General features: G+C 39.3%; 1 protein-coding gene across 5 annotated transcripts in view; it reads left to right on the top strand.

The window, feature by feature from the left end:
• Window positions 1–23,907, top strand: part of gtf2h1 (general transcription factor IIH, polypeptide 1) — a 284,403-nt gene that overhangs the window by 14,249 nt on the left and 246,247 nt on the right. For all 5 annotated transcript variants that reach the window (XR_010330029.1, XM_064335675.1, XM_064335676.1 and 2 more), the window contains 3 exons: window positions 4,050–4,212; window positions 8,545–8,638; window positions 12,178–12,327. Coding sequence is in view for 4 of the 5 variants with exons in the window: in XM_064335675.1 (XP_064191745.1) it covers window positions 4,050–4,212; window positions 8,545–8,638; window positions 12,178–12,327 (407 nt within the window). In the remaining variant the exon portion in view is untranslated. The remainder of the gene's footprint in view (window positions 1–4,049; window positions 4,213–8,544; window positions 8,639–12,177; window positions 12,328–23,907) is intronic.

The raw sequence follows: 23,907 nt of genomic DNA, 5'->3' as shown, positions 1-23,907 counted from the left end.
CATAACATAACGACCTACAGCTGCAGTTTCTCGCTGCAATTTCTAACATTGAATATTCACAATAAGACGCAATTTATGCTGTACTCTGTCAATGTCTAAATAAATAATACGCTACTGTAAAGCTTTGAGAGGATGAATAATTACTTTTCTTTGGCATGGATCCATTTGAAGACAGTATCGGGTGAGTTCGTTAAGTCTTTAAATCTGTCATTATGCTGAGAAATAGCTAAACCATTTCATTGATAGGTTCTGAGTTTCCGTGCAAACGCGCGAAAACACGCTGGTATAATGAAACAATGACGGTAGCCTAATACATATATAGTCCGCTTCGTTCCGTTGCTACCATAACATAACGACCTACAGCTGCAGTTTCTCGCTGCAATTACTAATATTGAATATTAAAGACGCAATTTATGCTGTAGTCTTCCAATGTCTAAATAAATAATACGGTCCATTTGAAGACAATATCGGGTGAGTTCGTTTAGTCTTTAAAACCGTCATTATGCTGAGAGAAATCGTATTCTCAATTTAATTTCTAAATTGACTGTAAGCTTAGGGTTGTAACTAGGTAGTTGTTCCGTAGGTGACTTAGTCTTAACTCGTCTTAACTATTGCTTGAATGTTCTCATAGACTGCGTTGTTGCTGTTCTTGTTTGTGTTAGCGTTAATCAGTTTAAACTACAGGGTCCAAGTTGAATTATGCGGTTGTTCCCTGCAATTAGAACGGTAGGCTACTGCCCTCTAGGGTTTTCGACACACTTGTTCCTCGTTATGGTAATACATTTTGTTGTACATCGCTCTGGATAAGAGCGTCTGCCAAATGCCTGTATTGTAATGTAATGCAATATTCCGTAGCAACAAGATAAACCCGACATTAGCCCTAAAATATGCTGCTCACTGAATAACGAAATAAACGAGACAATTTTGTTTTTTACATTATACCATGTCATTCTACAGTCAATATCTGGGACTAAACATTGAATAAATATACAATCTTACCATTGGTTTTACGCGTAGAGATGTCCCTTTTGCGACTGAGTGGTCATATATTGTCTTGGACAATCCGTTTGTGATTCCTGTTGCTTACGGCGTTGTCGCCGTTTTTCGTACAATTTGGCTCCATTGACAGTTCATTTATTCAGTAGGTGAGAGTATAAGCTTTCTAATGATGTATAACATGTCTGTTTTGCTTTTGGGATAGCGTTTTATAGGTCAGCGTAACCAAATTTTTCTTATCCACCAATGTCTAAATAAATAAAACGGTAGGCTACTTTGCGCGAAGCACGCAGATGACGAGTTGATATTAGGTCTTTTATTTCCGTTTTTTCTCAATGTCGTATTTATTTTTTGAAATGTGTATTTATGTGTTATTCTATCTGTCTCTGTGGCGCTCTGAAATGTGCATTCTCTGCTAAACTGAGCAATGGATTGGAATATGTGTCTGACGTAGTGTTGCGCGGTATACCAAAACTTCAGCACTTTCTCGGTACTTAAAAAAAAAAAAAAAAAACGGTTTCGTATTTGAATTTCCCGACGTTCGGTAGTTCTGAGTCAAATGTAAAAGCCAGGGAAATGTGTCTCCCGCATTACTGATTTAGAGGATGAAAAGTATAGTTTGTCAGAATCTTCGCTAGATGGCAGTAGCAACTAAGGTTGCCAAGTGAGGTGACCTGCGCTTGTGCATTCACTTCCCTGATACAGCGCAAGCTTTGACTCAGTTCACTTCAGTAGCAATAGGTGTTCCAATTTGGAAATATTTTATTATAGATAGATGCTGTATTGTTATTACAATATGCTGTTTTTAAATCTATTTAAAGGTGAAAGACCTGTTTTAAAGATTATTTAGTTTACAACTGTTTAATTTCTGAAATATATTTAACATATTTCTCCATTGTTCAGTGTTGTAACACTATAGGCCTATGCATATTCATATGTTGCAGACGCTTCAACTTAAAGGTTGTTAATGAACCAGGTTGTTCATAAACCATGAATTTGAAAATGAGGTCAACCCTTGTGGACATTACGTTTCTGATCTATTAAGGTAATTTCAGTATCGTTAGGTACCGAGTATTGAATCAGTATCGAGTATCGTGATACTAAACCTGGTATCGGTATCAAAGTAAAAATTTTGGTATCGTGACAACACTAGTGTGGCGCTTTTTTTAGTTGCGGCAGGGAAGCGCTGCAGCTGTACATACACGCTCGGCCATCTAAGTGTTACGACATGCCATCTAAATGTTACGACATAGTCAAGGCCTTGACGGGAAGCTGTCAGGACACATCCATGGCGACGCAACTAAGTCATCAGCCAGCGTCTCTTAGCACACAATTGGCCATAAGTCATCTATTTTTTATACGATCATCACAATATTCAGTACATATGTTGGATGAAGGCGTATGACCATGAGGACACAGCCTTTTTAAAATCGCTCCATAGGGGGCGCGATGGTGCCAATGCTTGGACCCCTCCCAACGCCGCTTGCGGCTTTAATTTTTGTTTTGTTTATTGTACTAATGGAGTTATCTTCATTTATTTTACAAAGATTTTAGGCAAAATACCTGTGTGGATGATATCCCTGTTGAGAATTCCTATCTCTATCACTGCTTCCTGATGCCTTGTTTTTTAAAAAAATTCTGTAAAAAGTTCAGTAGCTTAATGAATAATACATCAGGTGATAATGATGGTTTTATTGTCTTGCAATTAGTAGGCTTCAAGAAAATTTGAAAAACTAGTTAATTGTTTTTGTCCCTCCGCCACAAGGACAGTAATGCTCTTCACCACAGAAGGAATGTTTCCAGTTTGTTAAATCCTTGTTGCAAATAATTCAGTTTTAGAGGCAAAAAGGGCTCCTACTGGGACATGCCGTGCATATACTAGAATATATGGCACGACAGGTGGTGATCAGTTTGAGGCTGAAAGCCGAGGACCATTAACCACCCTGAAGTGCCATATATTATTGTAAATGCCCTGGCATGGATTCCTTTTTTAATCTCTTATACCATGGTTACAACTAATTGCATGGATAAAATTAAAATAAAATGGTACTTTAAAAACTTTTATTCAAGTTCAAAACTAAAACCATTATGTACACATCCGCCACTTGGCTAAGTATAGCTCCTCTGGTAATGGTAGATGACACTAGAGTTCGAATTCTACAGAGTTATCTGTCACTATCAGCTAACAAAAACATTAAAGAGAAAACGACATTGAACAATGAAATAGGAAGTACATATTCATTTTGTATGTGGCCCTTTGGGCATATTGTTTTACTGTTGTCAAGAAAAGCTCTGGTTGTCATTGTATTTGCATCGTTGTTAGAATTAACAACCAGAGGTTTTTTTTTTTTTAAGAAAAGAAAACAATCATTCTATTAGGAAAAATAGTTCCTTCTCTTTTTTTATGCCATTCAATTAGCACCAGTTTGGGTTATTTTTGTTATTACATTATTTTAGAAAATTGCATGAAACCCAGTGAAATTTATCTCCCTTGCTTTTTAAAATGGGGTGGCCATGCTGTGTAGACATAGCATCTTTCTAAAACCCTTTGAAACTGGGTTAGAAAGCAAGCTGCTCTAGCTCTATGCTAGGTTCGCCGTCACTTGCTGCCTAGCCAATGCTCCAACATCTAGTTATAAAGAAGAATGGAGGTTGTTATAGGAGAAAAAGGTGGACCAACTCCATATTAACGACCATAATTTTGGAAGAGATGTTGGATGTTAGGTGTCCACATACTTTTAGCCATCTAGTGCAAGTGTGTGAGTGCACATGTACATTTACTTGCACATGTGTGCGTATATATTTGTGTATGTGTGTGTGTATATGTATGTATATATATATATATATATATGTATATACTGTATAATATACATACGCACACATCCAGTACAGACCAAAAGTATTAGGTCACCTGTGGGTTTTTTTATTTTATATAAATGGGCAATACACATGAACAAAGGTAAATGATCGAATGACTGTGAATAACATGAAATAAAAGGATTTTAAAATGGTATATCATTGTACATTGGAGCTCATACAGCCTCTACTCCCAGAATGCTCCAGGAGGACCCAGTGTTGTTCCAGCTCTACAAGGACCTAGTGGTGAGTCAGGTGATCAGTGCAGAGGAGTTCTGGACCAATCGGTTGAGCTTAAACTCCATGGACCACTCCCTTACGAACAGCAAGCAGGAAGTTGGCATCTCAGCAGCTTTTCTGGTAAGCCCCAATTATCACTGCACACAATTTCATTCATTGAAATTTAGGAGTTCACTGGAGTAACTAATCATTTTAAAGCTGAAAGACTTAACACACTATCACATCAAATGAAAACAAGTCTTTTGGCTTAAGATTTTTTTATCCTTGTGTATTGTGTTCAGCATGCGATTTTTCTGGGGGGGAGGTGTATTTACATAACATTTGCATTGGATATGGGCAGTGACTGGTCACCTGACTGGGTAATTTATGGGCAATTTCACAGTAAGTGACAGTTGTTCACACTCAGATTTTAACCCCTTTGCACACATGCCAAATCTGCCCAATCTTTGCCCATTTAGGGGGTACCCTATTTTAAGCTGTATTGTACCATTTACAATACTTACATTAGTTTATATTCATAATTTAGGAAGAAATAATGTGCCACAAATTCAGTTTTCTAGGCAAAAAATCTCAAATTTGCTTTTTTAGTTTGCAATGAAATACTGGGAGATCCCATGTATAAAACAGATTAAACTATACATCCTTGACCACAAGTGCATAAAATCCAAGGGTGGATATGCAGAACTACTAAAGATTTATAAAGCAAAAAGTAAGCGGTGTACCCAGTGTCTCCAAATCTATCCAAAATGTCTAAATTATGCATTGCTGTAAATCACAACATATTCACATTTCACTACAAATCAACTGTTTTGACTCAAATCACTGTTGCAAAATTTTCAAGTGGGAATTACAAGCTTTCAGTCAGTACAGTGGTCTAAAATATCTAGGGGTCCAGACACAAAAATAACGTATATAACCGAAATATTTTGAGCAGTAGTACTTACATAGCAATGATAATCTCGTCTATGTTCAGTAGATGGAGACAGAGACCGTGTCAATGATACTGTTCTATTCGCTTCTGTTCTGCTCCGGAAAACGATGTCAGCTAGGTCTAGCAGCAAACATATGGCTTAGCTATGTCCAGAAGTCCTCAATAATAATAGTATTTTCCAAGAAATTACGAAATATCGTTGACCACGTTTCGTTAGGTGCAGAGTATTTTTCTGCTAACCTAGAGTGAATGCGTAAGTAAATGCGATGCTAAGAATATTTTCTGTTACGCTGACCTATAAAACTCTATTCTAAAATCAGAATTAAACATGTTCTACATCGTTAGCTTATACTCACCTACTGAATAAATTAATTGTCAATCAAGCCAGAGTGTACTAAAAAGGGCGACAACACTGTAAACAGCAGGTGTGGTATTACGCACAGCTATTTTGGAAGATACCCAGGCGTCACAAATGCGCGTATATTTCCCAAAAGGATTGTCCAAGACGATATATGACCACGCAATCTCAAAAGGGACATCTCTACATGTAAAACCAACAGTAAGGTTGTATATTTATTCAATATTTAGTCCCAGATATTGACTGTAGAATCACATGGTATCATTTTAAAAAACTTTTTCTTGTTTATTTCGTTTTTCGGTGAGCAGCGTTTTCACTGCTGTATAGGCATATCTTAGGGCTATTGTCGGGTTTCTTGTTGCTATGACAGAGTTAGATTTTTTTTAGTGGTGAAAGAATATTTTTATGAATGCCAAGATAGACAATATTGTCCATTATGTCAAGGGTGGGGGCTGTTTTGTAGATGAGACTGCAGGGAGGGGGTGCGTGTTTAATGAACGAACAGAGCGACAATGGTGGGGCTGCGAAACTCCGTTTTCGCCATAGTTGTCGTGTATCGTCTACTAATGAAACGAAAACAACGCGTTTCTGTTTTTATGTCACACTTTGGTTGCAGTAGCACCAAATGTTTGAGTTTAGTAATCTGGGCACGCCGGCGTGCCGACCACTAGGGGCTTTGCGCTAAGAGGTTAAGAAAACGAACGCTAGGACTAATTCAGTTGCACACGTCACAAAGTACATTCGTTGCACCAATATTATATCTGGACCAAATCCCAGCTTTTACATTCACACCATTATCTGTCGGATATTTAAAGGAGTACCATGGTGATTTTCACACTTTCTCGGTTTTATGTGCTATTTGCACAAGAGGCATTGAAGAAACACAATGAGCAAAGTATTAAATATGTCCGTTCTGTATTTTTGGAGAAATATGCGTTTTAAATTCATCGTCCTATTTTCAACCGGTTGAGAAAGTTGTCATTTTGCTACGTCACGAATACAGTAACCACTCCTATTTCCACGCCCCGTAAAGAAATCTGACAGGACACACCGTCCTGCTGTTAAGACAATGCAAATATTTGACTAACGTTAGGTTCACTTAAATTAGAGTTCCTTTAGATTATTTCTGGTTATATGCATTTAGCTAGCTAGCTAACGTTAGCTAGCTAGGAGGTTTGCTTTCATAAGGCAATGTTATCGATAACGTTAGCTTGCTAGTTTGCTTTTATGAGGACGTTATATTTGTGCTTTTATCTTAACTTGGCTAGCTAGATGGAAAAAATTATAACTGGATATAAGTCAACGTCCTTACCTTAGCTATCTATCGATACTTGATATACTACTAAGCTAGCTAGCTTGTGAAAATTCAGTCTCCCAAAGAGAGCGCGTATCATGGGGGTAGCTATTGTAACGGGGCACGATCTGTCAATCATAACTAACTGACAGTTCTCATTACCACGCCCAGACGGTTCGGGTGAATTTTTATAGTGGGAAATTTAGGCTTAGAAAAATACGTTTTAAAGTACATTGAAATGACTGAAGAATAAAAAAATTATGCACATTTGTTTTGTTGTTGCCTGAAGACAACTGAGAAGTGTCACGTTCAACCACCATGGTACTCCTTTAAAGCGAAATTCCCTGCCTAAAATGGACACGATCTATCGTGATACCACAAATGTTCTGCCCCATATAAAATACAAGTAATCGCGTTGCTGTCACATAACATTGAACATTTAGTGACCATACCCCAAATGAATGGACATTGCTTAATGTAACAAAGTTCTCAACAGCAGGCGATTGGTCAATCAAGCGTACCGGTCTGTCAAGCAGAAGCTGTATGAAATGGGAAGTAAACGACAAGAACTCGCATCAACATCAGTCTGTTCATCAGTTTAACTTTCACTCCATTTGTAATCGGTGTCATATTAGCCAGTAAACACAAACCCAATAATCAAACACAGAGCGGAAGTTAACTTAGGGCCAAGCGCATAACCTTGGCAACGCGTGAGCGTCAGATGATAGCGTCTATAGTATAATTTTAATGGTTGATAATTTTCATTAACATACTCATTTTTTCCTTGGTGTTCTATAAGGAATATGTCTGGTTAGTTCCTTGAATGAAGTGCTTTGGCTGTATTTGGTGTGAACTCAATTTTTTTTCCTGCAGATGGCTTAATAATGTGCTCTGATTCTGCAGTTAGTATTTTGACAATAGATGTTTTGTTTGTCCAGCTGCTGGAACTTGAATTTGTTTAGTTCTCTGCAAGTAGCCCTGCTGTTTGATGACAGAATAAAGACATACAACTTCCATCTATTATATAATTTATGAATAAATGGTAAATGGTAAATGGACTGCATTTATATAGCGCTTTTATCCAAAGCGCTTTACAATTGATGCCTCTCATTCGTCAGAGCAGTTAGTGGTTAGGGGTTAGGTGTCTTGCTCAAGGACACTTCAACACGCCCAAGGGGGTTTGAACCGGCAACCCTCCGACTGCCAGACAATCGGTCTTACCTCCTGAGCTATGTTGCCCCGGAATAAGAAGTAGGCCTACTGTTTTTTAAACAGGCTAGGCAGCAGTAAATACTCAAAGATGTGTAAACATGAAATTGTGCAGAATTATTGTTTTGTTGTAATTGTAATTGTTGGTATATATTATACAATGTCACATGTAACTGTTTAAAAACATAATTTGAAATACCCTTGTAATTAATGTAATAAAAATTCATAGTGTATAGCAGGGGTCCTCAATCTTATCCAGAAAGGGCCGGTGTGGGTGCAGGCTTTTGTTCCACCCGAGCAGTTACACACCTGATTCTACTAATCAACCACTAGAGCAGTCTTTGCTAAGGACCTTGATTAGTAGAATCAGGTGTGTCACTGCTTGGCTGGAACAAAAGCCTGCACCCACATCGGCCCTTTCTGGATAAGATTGAGGACCTCTGGTGTATACAGTTAAATAATGCCTTTTTATTGTGCAGAGAAATATTTAATATTTAAGTAATATACTGTATTTTGCTTAAAGAACTGTAATTTTCAGTTTCTGGTTATTAGTGCTTTCATGTGTCAGCAATATTGTACACAGTCACTGCAATGTTCCAAGAAATACTATGCTCAGTCTTAGCACTTTGTTAAGCCTGTGTCCTTCTCTGTGTGCTGCAGGCTGACATCAGGCCACAGACAGATGGCTGCAATGGGCTGAGATACAACCTAACCTCTGATATCATTGAATCCATCTTCAGAACATATCCTGCAGGTGAGGTGAGGTAGAGCACCTATCATGGGAACTCAATGGAAAGATACCACTGAGGGGAGCCACACCTAAAATTCATGTTTTTTTTCATGCCTTTCATGTTTTCCAACGGTCCCAGTAGCCTCGAAATTAAGCATTGTGCTCAAAGATTATATCTAACCTGGACAGCTGTTCTGCCTCTGCAACTTAATCTCCTAGTGGATCAAGTTAATCTGCCAATGTGTTTTAGTGCCAAATTTTGTTTTATATTTGAGACATGAACACAGTGGTCAAACTAGGGTACATTGGCAGTTCTAATTTGGTACATTGGCTACTCTGCATAATCTTACATAGTCTACATAAATAACTTTATGCAAACATGTGGATCCGCATGATCAACGCAGTCTAGAACAAGATTTATGTAATTAATGAATTAACAAAAAAATGTTGCGTTTATCTATGAAGAGAGATTAGTCTCAGTATTATTCACAAATGCGTGTATCATGATTCATAAATAAAAGACATGTCACAAACGTGTTTAATATCCACGCGCAAATATCTTTCAATTGTAAAAATCTAAATTATGCATTGCTGTAAATCACAACATATTCACGTATTTCACTACAAATCTACTGTTTTGACTCAAGAAACTCACTGTTGCATCATTTTCAAGTGGGAATTACAAGCTTTCTGTTCGTACAGTGGCCTAAAATATCTAGGGTTCCAGAAACATATCCAAAATCTCTCAAAATGAATAAAATGCTTTCTGTTCATTATAAAGCATATAAATGAGTCCCTTATGAAGGTTTCAGATGAATCATTGATAAGAATTTATATCAGATTTAAAAATAATGCAAAAATATTGTCACACAATGCGGTACAGTACCAAAATGTGTAGTAATGAACTCTTGTATGTATTTCTTTACCCTGTACTCTTGTATGTTTTCTTGTATGGGGATGGGATGACATGAAAACAATTTTCAACTTTCCACCACGTTTTGGCAATGTTCCAACTCTCACGTCATTACTGCTGCACGCATCACAAAAACTACTAAATTACCAACGAATGCTTACATTAGTGTGAGATCCTCATTATAAAATACCACTAACCTATTTAAAGACACTCAATTTCACAAATTACGTATAAAACCAAAATATTTTGAGCAGTAATACATAGCAATGATAATCTTATCTGTGTTCAGTAGATAGAGACAGAGACAGTAAATCAATGATACAGTTCTTCCCGCTTCTGTCTTACTCCAGAAAACGAGGTCAGCTAGGTCTATCAGCAAACATATGGGTTAGCTATGCTCAGAAGTCCTCAATAATAATAGTGTTTTCCAAGAAATTATGAAAAATCATTCACATTTGTCAGGTGCAGTGTCTATTACTGCTACCACAAGGTAAATGCATAAGTGAATGCGATGATGAGAAAACGTTCGGTTATGCTGAGATATAAAACGCTATTCCAAAAGCAAAATTAGACATGTACATGTTATACATCGTTAGAAAGCTTATACTGTCACCTACTGAATAAATTAATTGTCAACCAAGCCAGACTGCTACGCACAGCTATTTTGGAAAGTACCCAGGCGTCACAAATGCGTGTATTTCACAAACGGATTGTTCAAGACAATACATGACCGCTCGGTCTCAAAAGGGACATCTCTACATGTAAAACCAATGGCAAAGTTGTATATTTATTCAATATTTTGTCCCAGATATTGGCTGTAGAATGACTTAAACAGGACAGTTTTCAAAGATTATTTTGTTATTCCGTTTGCAGCATTTTCACTGCTGTATTGGCATGTCTTAGGGCTATTGTCGGGTTTATCTGGTTGCTATGACGGAATACGATTTTTGAGTGGTGAAAGAATATTCTTATGAATGCCCAGATAGACAATATTGTCCATTATGTCATGGGTGGGGGGTGTAGTTGCTGATGAGACTGCAGGGAGGGGGTGCTTGTTAAATGGATGAGCAGAGCGACAATGATGGCGCTCTGAAACTCCGTTTTCGGCATAGTTGTCGATTATTGTCTACTTATGAAACTAAAACAAAGCGTTTCTGTTTTTAACTCGTACTTTGGTTGCAGTAGCACTGAATGTCTGAGGTCAGCAATCTCGGCATGCAAGCGTGCCGACCCCTAGGGGCTTTGCACTAAAAGGTTAAAGTAACAATCTCAAAGATCTCCGTTTCGTTGTCTTTGGCAGCACCTATGGCGATAAGCAGTAATTGCAGGTGTGTTTTTCCCACGGCGCGCAGGAACTGCCGCTGTGGGTTATGCATGGCAAATTGTGGTCACTCACTCACTCATGGACGACCTTTGAGGGACGTTTTGTGGGACGCATGCGCAGGTGGTGCCAGCTACAATGTGTCTGCGGAAGTGAGTTGCGCCGTGGGTCTGGTCTGTTACGTGCTTGTTGGACCTCACTTCCCAAAGATCCAAACAGTGTCGCCTGTGTGACGTCAGTCAGTTGGCACCTGGGCCACGCCTCCATAACAATTTGAGGTCACCAGTACACATGAAAGCGAAAAGGGAATGATGTCTTCTGATCTTCTGAGACGGTAACTATAACACTTACTATATACTGAATAAAAAATGGCTGTTATAAAAGAAACGTTATGTACATACTCATTCATTGTCTAACTTTAGGCTAACTTATTCCGATCAATACAATATATTGATGAACTTGATGGCAATGTAAATAACGGTAACGTTTAATTGGCTACATTGCAATGTTACAAGGTAGCGTTGAATTCGAGAGATGGTTTGCGAGGTCGGTACTGGTCGATGCTTTACACACAGCAGCAGATTCCTCTGTTCTTGCTCACAAAGGAGACCTGGTTCCCCGAAAGGCTTGTAAAGCACAAGTCTTCCACCACAGAAGAAGGCAGCCCAGATATTTGTGTGTGTATCAGTAGCTCTTGTATGGGTCGGGCTGCACAAAATAGGTGTGATGTATTTGTGCAAAAGGGAAAATATGTATTCACAAATGTATGCATTTGCACAAATCAGTGCATATTCTTTTACATGGCAATTGCCAAGAAACAAATTGAGCGACATTTGTGGATTGTGAAACACATTTTTGACTACTCGCTTACTTACTGGATCATGATACATGCATTTGCCAATAATATTGAGACTAATCTCTCTCCATGCTTATTTAAAGATCTTTAAACTGTTGGGCATGTCTTCAAGGGAAGAATTTTGTCACCCCTGGCAACATACATTATCCTCAAACGAAATCTTCACTAGTTGAATTCTGGCAAATTGGACACTTGTCAATGAAGTAGACTGATGTCTATTTTGTTTTAAGGTGACCATTTGTTCAGAGGCTGTCTTCATTTCACCTATGCAAATTGTCCATGCAGTTATGGTGCGCTGCACTAGTGTTTATTATTAATGCAGTACCTGCCAGGTTTAAATGTTTTTTAAAGACAGCTGTGAAAGCAGGCTTCCCTTAGTGAAATGCAGTGTATGGTTCTGCCCTCTGGCGTATATAGAGCTCTAAAAGCATCTTTCATAATAATAGTATTTTCATCCTGATGTTTCTTTCCAGTGAAACAGAAATATGCTGAAAATGTGCCTCACAACTTGACTGAGAAAGAGTTTTGGACCCGGTTCTTTCAGTCTCATTACTTCCACCGAGACCGGATCAGCACCGGGCTGCAGGACCTCTTCTCCGAGTGTGCCAAGCAAGATGAGAAAGGTATTGTTCCGGCTGACTGTGGTTTTAACCGACTGCCGACTGAGGAGGCGTCAGCAACGCACAACTTGTTCTCTTGCACACATACTCTTAAAATGCTTATTTTCTTTCTGCCTACAGCTTTTAAGCTAGACATGCCATTCCAACTTTATAATATTCACCATGGCTCAGTAGTGCGCTTTCCATGAAATATTACAGCACCACATTTTGGTGCTGTAATAGGTGTTTTAACCCTGTTTGACCCAGAGTCATTAATTTTGGTACGTAGGTCCCTCTCCTCATGAAAAACAAGTTTGCTTCAAGAAGTCAAGCTCGGTCTACTCAGATTTTCTGCCTTTTTTAATTTTGTGAAAAACACAGAAACAACTGCTGCTGCAGAAAGACTTTCCGGATATGCACAAAACTTGGTATGCTTCACATGTGGATCTACATTCTCTACATGCAATATTATTAGCAGAATTTATAATGGCTGTTATGGTGACACATGGCGCTGGCAATTATATGGCAATATTTTGTGTAATAACGTTACGTTTTTAGACTGAGGCTTATGGTTTGTGCCATTGTAAAACAGAAAGTCACTGCTTTATTTTGAATGGTCTGCCATTTTTGTAGACTGATCAGTGGCAAGATATTAAACATTAAAGTTAGGTGCTTTTTTATGGATGTTTGGAAGTTGTTAAAAAAAAAAAGGTGCAATTTGATGAATTGTGGCACTATTTGAGTCTACGAAATCCCATTGGCTTGTAATGGTAAGGTTCCCATTTTCATATTGTCAGTAGGCTTATAAGAAATATGGTGATACTCCGTATTGTGTTTCTATATTCTAGTGGAATTACGACAATGTGAAAATAAGTAAGTACCATGTGTAACTCAATGGCAGTAGCTTGAATGGCTGTAGCCTTTGTGCTGCTTCCTTTAGTTAGTTAAAGTATGATCAAATGCAAACATTGACTCAGACCTGGGCCCAGTTGTTCAATAAATTTAATCTGGATCAGAATGATCCGGATTTGGAAATCCCATGTTTTGCTATCCAGGATCAGGTAATCCATCTGACATTTGTGCTGGTTTTACAAAGCAACATTGGATTGGATCCCCCTGATCCAGATAAACTTTTCAAGATTACCAAATCCGGATTACCAGTGCTCTAAATGGCACTACATATCACACTGTAGGATACTAGCTATGTAAAGAACAACAGATAGAATAGCCAGCGTGGGGTCACTAAGTGTTTTTATTTGAAGAGACAGAAAACAGCACAATAAAACAATACAAACATCCCCTTCCATTTTCAATTTCTTTTGAACAGTCAGACCCCTCATCTGACCCACAACAAATAAATCAAAACAAACAAATATACATTATTCACAAATACATTGTGGATATTTTGAACACATGTTTTAAATCATAAAAAGGCTAAATGTCCAATAGTTAACAAAATAAAGAACGTTCTGAGTTCTTCTTCATTTCCAAAGGATGACCAGATTGCCCAGACCAAGCGAAAGTTTTTTCTTTTGGGCAACATGCCCAATACTATTGGGGTTATCGACTGCACTCGTGCATAAACAAGCACCTCATGAGAGGGAGTGGGAGTACGTCAACCGAAAGGGGAGGCACAGCATCAACATCGAACTTGTCGGCTACGCTGACCTCATCACAAACTGCCTTGTGAAGTGGCCTAGGTCTGTCCATGATGTGCGTATCCTGAGGGACAGAACTCTATACAGAGAGCTCCAAACCAACCGACCGGATGCTATAATATTAGGATACAGTGCCTATCAACTCCTACCATGGCTGGTGACCCCTTTTCTTGCAGCAAACACACCTGAGAAGGCTCAACTCAACACTGCTCATTGCAAAACAAGATGTGCAATTGAGTGTATAAATGGAGCTCTGAAGAGGCGCTTTGCATGCCTTAACTACTTGCAAGTGGAACCACAGGGAGCGTGCAACACAATACTTGCCTGTATTGTCCTGCCCATCATCGCTACCAGGTGCAATGTCCCTCTCTGTGATGACATTTATGATGCACCTGAACCTGTTGAAGACCCAGACCAACCTCCGGCGTTCTGTCAGAATGAGGGACTGACTGAACGTGCGATAAGGGATGCAACTGTTCGAAACTACTTCTGACTGGTTCATCTCTGATGACTGTGTCATTGTAATTAATATACAGTGATAAATGACAGTTAAAATTAAATAAATTATTTTTGTTTGATATTGACAGCTGTTTTGGGGATTATTTTATGGGGACAAAATCCTTTTTATTTTTTTTTTATTTACTGTACTGAAAGGCTTAATAGGTAGCCTAATGTCTACTTTATCTACTTTATCACTGTAACAGTTAAACAAATTGTGCAAAATATTAATAAATGTATATATACTACATGATACAAATGTATTTGACCAATTTTAAAGTTTTATTACATTTTGTTCCTTAAAAATACACCTTGAATCCACCCCTCTGCTGGGATCAGGATAATCCATATTTTTTGGGTCAAAGGTATCCCAATCCTACTAAAAAGTTTTGAACACATACTGAAGGTTTGATCCAGATCAAAACCAAGACTGGATTACGTGATCTAATCTGATTTCAGAATCCTTTTTTTCTTTTGAACAAGCCATTTTCAAGATTTGATCCAGTCCGATAGCCAAACTCCGATCAGATTACTTCTGAACAACTGGGCCCAGGAGTTTAAGTTAAATCAGCCTTTTTCAAAAAAATTAACAAAATCCCCTGAAATAACAATGACTTTTGTTGAGCAGGGAAAATTCTCATCTTAGAATAACCAGGCACAATGAGGAATATCCTTAAAAGAGATTGGATTTATTTCTGCAGAAAGATTTTTGCACTTACGCAGAGGATGGACAAGCTCAAACTGAAGAAAAAAGGGGCAGTCCCTTCTTTTTATATGCAAAAGTGTTTTTACCATACCTAATTCTGTATCTGGTTGGTGCATGATTAATACATAAGCATATAGTAAGATAACAAAGTAAATGATTGACTGTGTCTAATAGCATGAATACTGAATAACCACACAGTGAACTTTTAGTCTTCAATGTTGCATAAATGTTTCAAGCTTTAAATCAGGTCAGGTTTGGTCTTTATCAGTTGCTTTCAGAGTCCTGAGCAGCATGGCGTCCTAGCAGGTTCCTTCTTGGTAGGATCGCAGTGGGGAGGATAATGAGGGTTTTTGTCCTTGCGGGGTTCGGTTCCTGGAGACGGAGAGGCCCTGCTGCAAAGCCTAGGAATTTTGTGTTACATTTACTTCTACTTCATGCTAGAGACAATCATTTTAAAATGAGCTTCAATAAATAAAAATCCTAAATGAATGGAATAATATATAATGGATGAATATTTCATAAACAGCTAAACAATTCAGAAACATGAACATATAAATAACAGCATTATATCAAATCAAATAACGTTACACTCAAATTAGAATTCTTCTCCAGGCTAAACATGGAACTACTTTGATGCTTTGAACCTGTCTGGTTTTAGGAGATTTAGGAGGTTACAGAATGGAGTGTCAATGTTTCCCGCAGTTCAGAGCCCTCCCTCCAATGGTGTACTCATAGCATAAATAGGCCTACACAATTACTTCCTCGCAACTTTCACCATCAGGGGATTGCATGGCTTGTTACTTCAGTACAAAATGAGAGGATACTGTTCTCCATCAATTATCAAGGATCAAATTGCACATCAAATAATTGGCACTGTTAATACACTAAATAGCCAATAGACAAATAATAACCAAATACAGTTGAGGCCAAAAGTTTAAATACACCTTGGCTAATGACATTCAAACTCAATTTTTTCACAACTCTACACATCAATTAGGGTATCAACTTTATCTTCATAAGAGGTAATTTCAAAATAATATCTAAGACAGATTTATTTCAGCTTTTATGCAGTGGCGTCGCTAGGGGTGGGCTTCCGGGCTGAAGCCCTGGAATTTTTTCATCCAGCCTCGGACCTTTTGACACAAAAAAAAAAATTTTTGACACCCAACAAAAAAGAGATACAGCACCAAATATCTTTCCATTTAATGGAGCCCTAACGTAAAAAATCACCCCTTAAAATCGAGCAGTAAGTAACTGAACCGACTAGTAGGCGCAGTAGGTTGCAATCAGACTTTTCGCCAGTCAGCAGCTCAGCCGGAGAGTGCAGAGCAGCTAGCTTCAGGTTTGTGCAGGGCAGCACAGTGTTGATGATACTGGCTATACATGCAGCTAATTGTGATTAACTAAAATTAGGCTATTAGCAAGCTCAAATCAGATTTAGAAGTGTAACGTCAGCAAAATAATTATTTGTGACGCCAGCTCAGTAACATTAGTACAGCCAATGTTAGCTAACAACGTTAGCTAGCTAACTGGCTGGCTAAGCCAGCTAACGTTGTTAGCTGTGTATTCTTTTTAGCTTGCCTGCCCAGTGCCTTGCCAGTTTACATGCTAGTATGAAAGATTTTTTAAAAAGCCATTACATATCATCACTCACAGCTGCATAGAATAAGCAGCTAGGTGGTTGGCTAGCTATTTATGGCCAGTATTTTGTTTATTAATTTAGTTACAGTATATCTTATACATATTCTGGTAACTAAGTGTTTGTATCAAGTGGCCAAAACCAGACTTTGTTTTTGAAGCTCATTTCCTGGTCTTGTTCCTGGTTGCTCACTAGCGCCACTGCGGTTGGCTCCAGTATAGGTGTTTTCATATCCGATTTCCATGAAAGTCCACGGTACAAATGCGGTCGAAATACAAAGTCAATTTTTTCTCACAAGAACAAATAGGCACAATGTGTATTTTATTCGTCTTATGACTGTCCGTGGGTCGATTTCATGATTTATTGTGTCATTTGGGCACTGTTATAATATTTGTTGTGGACCAATGAGATGCAGTTTGGGTCACTTCCTGATTACTGCTATGGTCATTGGGGTGGGAGGTGGCGCCTCTTGGCCTTGACATTGCGAGTCTGACTCATCGTTCACGGTCCACCTGTGCGAAGTCAGAAAATGCAGGCATCCCATTTTGTAGTGATTTCATTATGGTGTGTGCTATTTACAGCTGCACTAGACGACCATAAAATAATCCTCCTCTGAAGTTTTTCGGTAGCCAAGTCATTTTTACTATTTCCTTTAGCCTACTTAACCAAATAATTTGTTGGCAGAAAGCGAAATCAGCTTGCTATATTTGGTAGTCCAGTAGCCTATGCTAAAACAGTTCGCAACTTCTACCAAGCCATTTGACTAGCTAGCTAACCCTAACCGGCAAATATTCAATCTGTCAAACGTGTTTGACGGCTTGTCAGTCGTGTATATTCCGTAAATGTCTGCCTGGGCCATGCTTCACGGATGTGACAAAGCTACTGTAATCCCGATTTTGGGATAAACACTGCAAAATTTTCAGTTTCACGAAGCGAATTAAGAGTCTTAAGGTTTATTTGCTGGATAACATACAACACACGATGAAATCACACACACAGAATTTAACGAAATTAACCATCATTGTAAGACTGGCATTTAGAAAGGAACATATTTTTAGCATTTAAGAGACCGGCAAGAGCATTTAAGCCAGTGGTTCTCAGAATCGGTCCTTGCATATATTAGCTTTTCTCCATTGGTTTTGATGATCTACAAGAAAATAATAATATAATAATAATAATTAGAAATTCAATGTAGGCTACATTATTTTTGTCTTCATGCACCAGGTGGAAAACTTGCTCTACAAAGTGCGTTGTCATATTTACACGCCTGCAGATCCGTCATTAAAATACTTGGTAAATTTGTTAATCACTGCTGACGGCGTTGATTTTTATTCGTTAAAAAGTGACTTGCGAACGATCGGTCAGCGTCACCCAGCAAGTGAACATCACAAACGGCGATGGAGTAGCAGTTACTGGCTCATTAACTGACTGTGGCGAAAACCTATGGTGATAACTTGCTCGGTTAACAGCAGGTCTACCAGACAGTTATATGAAAATTAGCCTAGTCAAAAATCACCAGTACACATCTCTGATTGACCATCATGTAACAAACTTATGCCCTAATTGGACAAACTGACAGAGAAATATATATTTACATTCAGACTGTTTTAACATAAGTATCTTTTCCTTATTTAGTATGGTTTTTTTTGTAAACATACCCCAAGTAACAAAACAATCTAAAACTAATATCACACAATACCAATATGAAATTGCAAGCGAGAAATCAATAAGTGTATTGTCTTCACACACATCAAACACACATCTCTATAGGCTGTATGCATATAGCCTCCAGTCTTTTGGAAATAATCTTGTAAGAGCCAGGTTTTTCTTTTATATGTCCACAAACAAAAATCATAGATTGTAAAAATAAGGAAACCATGTCCATTTTCCTACCAGTCCCCTTTCTTGGCGTAGGCCTGTTTGGAAGTTTCCCACAATCACAAACTTGCAGCAATTCAATAATCCAAGGGAAAAAGAAAAAATATGAACAAAAAAAGATTCCCAAAAATTTGAAAGTTCCAATGAATAATAATAATAAAAAAAGAACCCCAATCCGTATTGGCTCCAAATTATCTCCTTTTCAATATTCTTTGAGAGCTGACATTTGAGGCCTGGTACAAACACCCTCAAAAAAACACAACAGCCATTTTCCATTGCTCTTTTTAGACCTTTTTTTTTTTTTTTTTTTTTTTTAAATGGAAGCCTGGGGCGGGGCATAGTCTGCTCAGCCACGCCCTTCCTAACATTATTAAAGGCACAGGCAGCCAAAACCTTTGTAGTCATACCCATTTACTAATGTAGCTTTGCATATGTTTGGTTTACTAAGCAACCACATATTATCCACATTATTAGTGTGGTTGCCTAGGCAACCACACTATATATCCCACATATTATTATTATTATTAGTGTGGTTGCCTTAGGCAATCACACTACTATTATCTCACATATTATTAGTGTGGTTGCTTTAAGGCAACCACACTACTATTATCGCGCACATTATTTTTCTTTCTTTCCACCCATTTTTTGGACCGCTACTCCTCCCAGAGTTTTCGCACCACATACACGTGCCATATGTCAAATTGACCGGCTTCTTTGGGAATCGATTGCTATTACTTTGTGGAAAGTTTCGCTGCACGGTTTTTGAGAAATATGACTTTTTATGCCTAATTTTTTCCCATAGAGATGAATGGAGAACGTGACGTCATACATATGCGAACGGTGAAGTTACAGCATTGGTCGGCTTAGCATCTACAGGAAATGTAGAATCCAGATGCGGTGCATATCTCTCTTTTGTCGTAATTACAGAAAACACACATTCGTAAACCTCAAATGCTTTATACCACAATTTAGATAAGACCTTGACGAAGATGTACATGCACGGATTGTGTTGTTCAAACGAGGTTTCCTGGCGACTTAGCCACCAGAAAGGATATAGCTGAATGTGGAAGTGAACGTGATAAAACGGTATTCCAAATGAAAAATTACTAATGAAAACGCTGTCAGCTAGGTATATCAACAAATATATGGCTTAGGCATACCCAGAAGTCCTCAATTTTGGTTGACCTAAAAAAACGATATTCCAAAACCAAAAATAGACGTGCTGTTATACCTGGTTAGAAAGCTTATGCTCTCACCTACTGAATAAACGAATTCTCAAACAAGCCAGACGGTACTAAAAAGGGCAACAACGCCGTCAACAACACATGTGCAGCAGCTTCTGGTCCGGTCTTACTCCAGAAAAAGACGTCAGCTTGCAATACCACGCATGTTGCTTTGGGTGTTCTCTAACTTTGTAGTACAAACTGGCTTCATCTACACATCATCGATCTAATAGGTGACAGAATAAGCTTTCTAACTATGTATAATGTGTCAAATTTTACTTTTGTAATACCGTTTTTATATTCCAGCGAGTTGGAAACTTTGGTCTCTTTATAACTGCATTCAGCCAGTGAAAGCAACACTTTCTCACCCCAACGCGTTTGCTACAGTACACAACTCCGCTTGCTTGTTGATGCACCCCTCGTTATAAGAGAAGTTACTAGTACTGGCTACCAGCCGATGCTTATTCACAGAAGCTGTATGAAACTATTTTAACACACATTTCTCGCCTCATTTTCTTTCTTAGAAATTTGGGTTGGCTAACACGTAATAGGCTATCCTCTGTCTATGAGTTGGTATCTAAGGTAACAGATTAAACTCTGAATTGCAGCCCAGTTAAATGTTTTTAGTTGAATGGTAAAAATGAGCTGAACTTAACGTAAAACCATAAATCAATCAAATTAATCTCCCTAGACCTGTCTTGCTTTTTACAATGGTGCGGTCGCGCAGTGTAGATATAGAGTTTTTCCAAGACCCTCTGAACTGGCCAGCTAGCTTTGTGATTCGCCGTCACTCGTCACAACATACCGTGAGTAAAACACTGATCTCAAGTATTGATGAAGGGTTAATTTAGCTCTGAATACGTGTGTTGCAAATGAACTCGTTGCCGTGATGTTATATCATGTATACCATACTATGTCTCTGCTCATGCTACAGAAACTGTTCACTCCGTTCAGCACAAAGTCGACTTTGCGTTGGCGGCAACCACACTTCACAATTTCTGCAGGAATTGTCTTAGGTTGCACACTATTATTATTCATTTTCTTTACCACACAATTTTGTTGGAACCGCTATTACTCCTCCGCCAGTTTAGTTTCGCACCAAGTACAAGGTTCTTGCTACAATTTATTGTAAATTCGTAGCGAGCATTGTCATCGGGCTGAGATGGTGTGCTATTACTTTTGGAAAGATTGGTTGCAGTTTTTGAAAAATTTGAATTTTTGTGGGCAATTTTTCCCATAGGAATGAATGGCGAAGATATGTTCCAAGGTCCTTGTGATGTCACAATGCCTGTCTTCTAGCAGCAGTACTCTGGTCTCTCTCTAGGTTTGAACATTCTGCCATTCATCTCTATGGGGAAAAATTGCCCACAAATTGTGCGATGCCTCATTGGACATGGTAGAGAGTCCTTTGAGTATTGGTGTAGATCAGCCTCGCCCCCCTTCCTGATTGGCCGATGTTTGATATTTCATAACTTTTGAACCGTTTGTCATAGAGAACTATGGGTCGCGTCATTGGACTCAGTAAAGATCTAGCAACACCCTAGCAACTGCCTAGAACTCCATAGCAACCATCTAGCAACACCCTAACAACCGCCTAGAACTCCATAGCAACCACCTAGTAACACCCTTGCAACAACCTAGAACTCGATAGCAACTACCTAGCAACACCCTAGCAACCACCAGGAACACCCTAGCAACTGCCTAGAACTCCATAGAACACCTAGCAACACCCTAGCAACACCTAGCAACACCCTAGCAACACCTAGAACTCGCTAGCAACCACTTACAACACCCTAGCAACGCCTGAAACTCCATAGCAACCACCTAGCAACACCCTAGCAACCCCTAGAACACCCTAGCAACCACCTAAAACTCATAGCAACGATCTAGCAACACCCTAACAACCCTACGTAGAACCCATATGAATGCACCTAGCAACACCCTAGCAACCACCTAAAACACCCTAGCAACCACCTGACAACTCCATAGCAACCACCTAAAACTCCATAGCAACCGCCTAGCAACACCCTAGCAACCACCTAAAACTCCATAGCAACATCTAGCAACACCCTACAACTGCGTAGAACTCCATATGAATAGACCCTAGCAACACCCTAGCAACCACATAAAACACCATAGCAACCACCTAGCAACAGCTTAGAAACTGCCTATAACTCCATAGCAACCACCTAGCAAGACCCTAGCAACTGCGTAGAACTCCATAGCAACCACCTAGCACCAACCTAGCAATTGCCTAGAACCTCATTGCAACCACCTAGCAACACCCTAGCAACCACCTAGAACACAGTACCAACCACATAGCAACATCCCAGCAACCACCTAACAGCCTAGCAACCACCTAGTAACACCCTTGCAACAACCTAGAACTCGATAGCAACTACCTAGCAACACCCTAGCAACCACCAGGAACACCCTAGCAACTGCCTAGAACTCCATAGCAACAACCTAGCAACACTCCATAGCAACAACCTAGCAACACTCCATAGCAACAACCTAGCAACACTCCATAGCAACAACCTAGCAACACGCTAGCAACCACTTAAAACACCCTAGCAACCGCCGACAACTCCATAGCAACCACCTAGCTACAGCATAGCAACCGCCTAGAACACCCTAGCAACCACCTAAAACTCCATAGCAACGATCTAGCAACACCCTAACAACTGCGTAGAACTCCATATGAATGACCTAGCAACACCCTAGCAACCACCTAAAACACCCTAGCAACCGCCGACAACTCCATAGCAACCACCTAGCTACAGCATAGCAACCGCCTAGAACACCCTAGCAACCACCTAAAACTCCATAGCAACGATCTAGCAACACCCTAACAACTGCGTAGAACTCCATATGAATGACCTAGCAACACCCTAGCAACCACCTAAAACACCATAGCAACCACCTAGCAACAGCTTAGAAACTGCCTATAACTCCATAGCAACCACCTAGCAAGACCCTAGCAACTGCGTAGAACTCCATAGCAACCACCTAGCACCAACCTAGCAATTGCCTAGAACCTCATTGCAACCACCTAGCAACACCCTACCAACCACCTAGAACTCCATATCTACCACCTAGCAACACCCTAGCAACCACCTAGAACACAGTACCAACCACATAGCAACATCCCAGCAACCACCTAACAGCCTAGCAACCGCCTAGTAACAACCTAACAACTACCTAAATTCCCATAGCAACCACCTAGCAACACCCTAGCAACCACCTAGAACTCCATAGCAACCACCTAGCAACAACCTAGATTCCCATAGCAACACCCTAGCAACCGCCTGGAACTCCATAGCAACTACCTAGCAACACCCTAGCAACCGCTTAGATCTCTATAGCAGCCATCTAGCAAATGCCTAGAACTCCATAGCAACCATCTAGCAACACCCTAGCAACCACCTAGAACACTCCATAGCCATGACCTAGAAACACCCTAGACACCACCCAAAACACACCCTACCAACTGCCTTAGAACAGTAAACCAACTACTTGGCACGGTTCACTCTGTTCACCTCAAAGTCGACTTTGCATTAGCGGCAACCACACTTCACAATTTCTGCAGGAATTGTCTAGTTTATTGTTACAATTATACAATTATGCACAATTAGCTTCATTTTCTGTTGCATGCATACTATGTATGGAATGCATGTTACAATCAGTGTAGTCGATGTTCTTCCCCTGTGGTTAATATTTCTAACGCATGAGCTAACCACGGATAGCCTACCTAGCTCACTGGCAGGCTAAGCTAGCTAAGCATATTCGTTTTGCTGAGAAACATAAATTGAAGATAACTTAACATAATTCTATTATTTATGTCATACATATAACGTGATTACATGACACAGTACAGTCATGGATGGAAATTAAACTCCGTAAACATTTGATAACATATTTTAAAACATAACGGCAGACAGTCAGCTAGCCTTGAGTTCCTTCTGCAATCATTTGTTCAGGTTGATGGGCTTTTCTGCACCG

This window comes from Anguilla rostrata, chromosome 5 (assembly GCF_018555375.3).
Source record: "Anguilla rostrata isolate EN2019 chromosome 5, ASM1855537v3, whole genome shotgun sequence".
NCBI lineage: Eukaryota > Metazoa > Chordata > Actinopteri > Anguilliformes > Anguillidae > Anguilla > Anguilla rostrata.
This window is presented reverse-complemented; position numbering and strand designations above follow the sequence as displayed.